The 5,744-nt window shown below is 45.7% G+C and overlaps 2 protein-coding genes across 2 annotated transcripts; both read left to right on the forward strand.

Annotated features, from left to right (window-relative positions):
* Positions 1–853: 853 nt before the first annotated feature.
* Positions 854–1,957, forward strand: T069G_10175 (ZIP zinc transporter domain-containing protein; the record flags this gene model as incomplete). The annotated part of the gene is made up of 1 exon (XM_056177385.1): positions 854–1,957. One exon carries the CDS (start codon positions 854–856, stop codon positions 1,955–1,957), a length of 1,104 nt encoding a protein of 367 aa, XP_056023675.1.
* Positions 1,958–2,517: 560 nt separating this feature from the next.
* T069G_10176 (cobW/HypB/UreG, nucleotide-binding domain-containing protein) lies at positions 2,518–4,627 on the forward strand (the record flags this gene model as incomplete). Its single annotated transcript, XM_056177386.1, has 7 exons — positions 2,518–2,619; positions 2,681–2,766; positions 2,858–3,142; positions 3,237–3,313; positions 3,368–3,447; positions 3,527–3,715; positions 3,785–4,627. The coding sequence occupies 7 exons, from the start codon at positions 2,518–2,520 to the stop codon at positions 4,625–4,627; spliced, it is 1,662 nt and encodes a 553-aa protein (XP_056023676.1).
* Positions 4,628–5,744: the final 1,117 nt, after the last annotated feature.

Raw genomic sequence — 5,744 nt, forward strand, 5'->3', positions numbered from 1 at the left:
CCTAACCTAATATTAAATAATATAAGGTAAATTCCTAAGGTAATAAGCTAAGGTTAATTAGTTTATATTAGTAAAAAAAATAGGAAGTAACTTTAAGTAAGTATAATTATAAAATAAGTAAAATATAATAAAAATTTAATTTATATTTAATCTTAATACTTTATTAATAACTGTCTATTTAAGTTATTTAAAAAGCATAAAGAATAGAATCTTATATATCCAGTCGTTCTCTTAAATTACAGTTAAATTACGGTTCTATTAGATTACGATAGATTACGATAGTGATCTATTAGGGGTGCGCTGCATAAGTGATCCTCTCCTGATTGGTTCTTCGGTCCGTACTTTAACCGGAGTACGTACCTATGCTGGATCAGGTTGTAATATTTATTCTCAAGAATATACAAAGTATTCTATTACATAGCTTAATATATCTTTTACCTTAAAGTAGACAATAATAGTATATTGCCTATAGAGGACAACTGTAGTAATAACAATAATAATTAAGTACAATAGACCATAGTTGCCTGCAAAAAGTATCCTAAGTAATACTTTGCATTCTCTCAAATGTACAAGCTTAGTGGGTCATGGTAATTCTTTGATGACGGCATTCTGAGCTAGGGATTTAATGGACAACACTCTGGACTTTTGGCCATCAAGGTGCAGACATTGAAAATTAAACCTAGAGCTCCTTGAAAATTTATTATATTTAATCTCGTCCAATTCGCTGTCTTTTCAATGCACTCCGCATCTCGTTTCTTTGTGTTTTACAACTTGTCATTCAATTGCCATCAAGTGGCCTGTCTGTCTATAGTTCCGTGTGTTTAGACTCATTCAGCCAGCACTTCCTTTCACCATGGCAACTTCAGGGGACTTTGATCCTACCTCGGTGAATCTGACCGACCCTAATGTTGACTTGAGGGAAATCATATGCAGCCTTCAAACTAGTGGGAATGAGTACAACGGAAATCTCGGTGCGAGAATATCATCAATCTTTGTCATCTTCGTCGTCTCCACCGCCGTTACTCTCTTCCCTGTGGTAGCTCGTCGAAAGCCTACCTGGCGCATCCCTGCTGGGCTTTACATCTTCGCTCGCTATGTTGGAACCGGCGTCATTATTGCAACAGCCTTTATCCATCTTCTTGACCCTGCTTATGAGGAAATCGGCGGCGCATCATGTGTTGGGTTGACAGGCTACTGGGCTGAGTTCCCATGGTGTCCGGCTCTTGTGCTGTTCGGGGCAGTCATGACGTTTCTTACCGAGCTGGGAGCCAAATGCTATATTGATGAAAAATATGGCGTCCAGACAGAGCGGGAGATTAGAAAGATGGTGGTCAGGCAGCCGGACCCTGCTGCACACGGCTCCTGTGGCATCCTGGAGCCTTCCTGTGGTCTGCTCAAAACGAATGCTGGTGAGAAGCCTACGGATGTACCAGAGCTGGAAGACTGGGAATCTCTAGAGAAAATGGCGTATATGCAGCAGATTGGCGCTTTTCTGATTCTCGAATTCGGCATCATATTTCATTCCGTCATTATCGGGCTGAATCTGGGTGTTGTCGGCGAAGAGTTCAACACCCTGTACCCCGTTCTCGTGTTCCACCAGTCCTTTGAAGGCCTTGGAATTGGCGCGCGAATGGCCTTAATCCCATTCCCGGGCAAGAGGAACTGGCTGCCCTGGATCCTCTGTCTTGCTTACGGACTCACGACACCGCTGTCGATTGCCATTGGTCTTGGGTTGAGAACAACCTACGAACCAAACTCTTTTACTGCCAATGTTGTCTCTGGGGTTCTTGATTCCCTGAGTGCCGGGATTCTCATCTACACTGGATTTGTTGACCTGCTCGCGCGCGACTTCCTCTTTGAGTGCGACAGGACGAGACATATAAAGCAGTTGGTTCAGATGGTTTTTTATACTCTACTTGGAGCAGGTATTATGGCATTACTGGGGAAGTGGGCTTGAACTTATTATGTTTCACTTGATTTTCGTCTGTGGTTGTACATGGTCCCCATGTCAAAGCTCTGATCATGTTGATGTGTGGTTGTTTTTACCCAAACATGCGACGGGTATTTATGCTTGTAGTCACAATGACATACATTAGTTCACCATGTAGTGGACTACTTTGATTGAATTGCCTTTTAACTACCTAGTAGAGTATCATATATGTGTATTGGCCATATTCCTATAAGGTATAGGAAGAGTTCCTAGAATATAACTTCCATCCTCAACAGAGGGCTTTCTTTGGACTAAACATATATTACTTGTAATTACTACTATAGCAAAAAATACTACGCGTGATGATTGATGGGTCCGTATTAGGGTTGCGAGCTGGTCCTCATCCTAGCTAATTGCTTCTTACGCCACTGCACCTTGATGGTCTTGCACATTATCCCCGCCAAGCCCTACTACATTCGACCCCTCCCTCCTCCCCTTACACATTTGAGATTTTCTGGGATGCACAAAAACTGTCAAATAAGCTTCAATCTCACTGCAATTCAATCCAGAGCTTCTACTCCTTGTCAATGACTGCTCCACTGAACGACTTGACGAATGACGCCTCGGAAGGAAATGGCGAACTTACCCAAGCCAAAGCCTTGCCTGTTACCCTCCTGTCGGGATTTCTCGTAAGTTGTCGACCGTTAGCCCATTGGCCCAGGAGCAATTGGACCTAATTGTGCTTCTTAGGGCGCAGGCAAGACCACCCTACTGCAGCACATCCTCAAAAGTAACCATGGCCTTCGCATTGCCGTTATAGTCAACGACATGGCAGGGTAAGTGCGTTCAATGGCACATGGGTTTTGCGTCTCTGCACGGTTGGGGGTTACATGTAGCTGATGAGGGCTCTTTTTCTCCTTTCTTTAGTGTTAATATCGACGCTGCCCTCATCAAAGAAACCTATCGACTAAAAAAGTCGGATGAGAAAGTGATTGCGCTTCAAAACGGCTGTATCTGCTGTAATCTCCGCGGGGACTTGCTTGAGGAGATTCTGGATCTGTGGAAGCTCCAAGCTTTCGACTATATCATTATTGAGAGCAGTGGTATTTCTGAGCCGGAGCAGGTTGCCGAGACGTTTGATGCTCGCCTTTCGGAGAGTCTGGTAGGACACAAACAACTTGACGAATACACTCTTGAAACGCTAGACGCAATGTGAGTTTTTCTTTTTGCATCGCTTCGAGCGGAGACAATCATGAATGCTCCATGACGGATACTAAAGGATACTAAAGCTTACATAGTGCCCTAGAAAAAAAGCCGGTGGCCTAGAAAAAGTTGCACGCCTCGACACGACCGTTACCGTAATCGACGCCTTTACCGTTATTCGCGAGTTTCATACCGACGAGCTACTCTCTGGAAGACAGGATAATGTCTCAGCAGAGGACGAGCGTACAGTATCCGATCTCATGGTGGATCAGATTGAGTTTGCGGACGTGATCGTGGTGAACAAGATTGATATGGTGAGGACTTGTTTTTTAAAGAACTCCTGTCATCATGTTTATTCTCTACGCAATTGTCAACTAACAAGAGGCACTGAAGATTGATGCTGATGCCAAGACGCGCATTTTTGATCTGATAAAACAACTGAACCACCGAGCCAAAGTCTTGGAATCATCCCACGGAAAGATCGATCCTAAAGAGATTGTCAACACCAAGCTCTTCAATTTACAGGTTGCTCAGACTGGGTATGGATGGCTGCAGGATCTCCACGCCATGAGTGTTCGAGAGGTAAGGATTTTCCCTTTGGGAGCTGTTTTGATTGGAGTGAACAGTTTTTCGCTAATGTATTCATTGTAGATGGAAGGGGGCAATGTGGTTAGCCTTCAAGCAAAGGCTCAGGCTTTCAGCGTGCAAAGTTTCATCTACACCAACCAGCGCCCTTTTCACCCTCGTCGTCTTTTCGCAGTCCTTTACGACAAATTCATTCTGCAATTAGAGCATCCCGATGACAGTGACGACGAAGTAGACGCCGACGACGAAGAAATGAAGGATGAAGACAATGGTGACCAAGACGTGGATATGGACAATCAACCAGATGCGGATCTTGAGATGGATGAAGTAGTTTGGGACAACGAATTCCCTATCCCTTCAAACGAAGTCATCTTGGAGAACAAGCGCAAAGACCCTCTTCTAGCACCACTACTCAGGTCCAAGGGCGAGTTTTTCATCGCCACACGCCCGCATCGTGCCGGTAATTGGTCTCAGGCCGGAGCGATGCTCACTCTCACCGGAGGCCGTCCCTGGTTCTGCACACTGGATCCTGAGGAATATGTTACCGGTGACCCCAAGATCGACAAGCTTGTAGCTCATGACATTAAGAAGGGCGGTGAGTGGGGAGACCGTCATCAGGAGATGGTCTTCATCGGCGAGAAGCTGGACCATAATGGGCTCAAGCAGATGCTGAACGAGTGCTTGCTTACTGATGCGGAGTTCGAGGCTTGGCAGGAGATCATGAGAGACGATGCACGAGATGACGACTCCAAGTTTGAGGCGCTGAACGATGCGTTCGAGGATGGCTTCCCTGATTGGCCGGAAGACGATGGTCACGATCACGATCACGATCACGATGATCCAGATCATGACCACACTGGCCATGCGCATTCCCATTCTCGTACTACCAAGCCATTCAAAAGGCTCTAAGCCAAGTACAATACGTGCTGTACATGGATTGGGGGAAATTCTACATGCTGCTTTTCTGACCTAAGCATCTCGTGCATACACGCATTTTGAGTCAGGTTGAAGGAATTCGGCGTGGAAGAGGCGGAAGCAGGCTGATGTCTCATCCTATGTTGTTAAGTAATATAGCATAGGGTAACTCTGTTTATAGCCTAACCATAAGACTACAATGACTGATAGTAGAGTGATCGCCATCAGCACGCTTCCGACGTACTCAATCATGGCGGTGTCATTTGAGCACGATTATATCATCCAATACTCGCTTTCCTTGTCAACAGCCATCCTCTCCCACTTTGGATATCACTTCACGTAACAGTTAAGGGTCTCGCGTGAGGTTTTGCGAAAACCCACCTTGAAGCATTGGCCATATAAACCTATCTTCCACTCCTAGCGTTTGAATATATGATGGAGCCGCGCTGATACCTTAGCTGAGACTCTTTACTCCGGCCTCAATGCGTTTTGGGTGTGGTCCAGAAGTCCTTCTCGACACTCGGCTGGGCCGCCGATAAGGTTGGCGGTTGTGGTCTCACTCCGGGCTTCGCCAGGTCATCGTCAGGAGGCATTTGCTCTGGCTCTTCGCTCGAGTCCAGTGCAGCATTGATGAGTGTTTCCAGACCAGGTCTGGTCTCGTATAGTTCCTCTTCTACTTTCATCTAATCTGGCATTTCAGATGTGACAGGTGATTGCGTAGAATCCTCCGGCTTAGCTGCAGGGAACTCGGGACTGGATTGGCGATCTTATCATCCTCATTTGTGACTTCGTCGGTCCTCGCCTGCAAGATCTCAAGACGTGCCAGAAGGTTGCCAACGTTTGCTCGCAATTCTAGTTTCTTTGCGACGAGCTTTGGCGATTTTCTTGTGGCCATTCTACGCTTTCGCCCCCGATTTGGCTCGTTCGTCTCTCTCACTATTGAGCTGGCGATAGCGTGTAGCTGGTTGAGAAATAAGAGCACTTGATTGGTCTCAGGAGTAAAATCGAGAAATTAAATGTTGCACGAGTCTCCGTGGTCCTTGTACCCCACGATCGCTATGCGTATAGAGGCTTCGTTAAAGAATGTCATGTTTAGCTCATTAATGATGCT

Source organism: Trichoderma breve, assembly GCF_028502605.1.
Source record: "Trichoderma breve strain T069 chromosome 7 map unlocalized scaffold00007, whole genome shotgun sequence".
NCBI classification, from domain to species: Eukaryota; Fungi; Ascomycota; class Sordariomycetes; order Hypocreales; family Hypocreaceae; genus Trichoderma; species Trichoderma breve.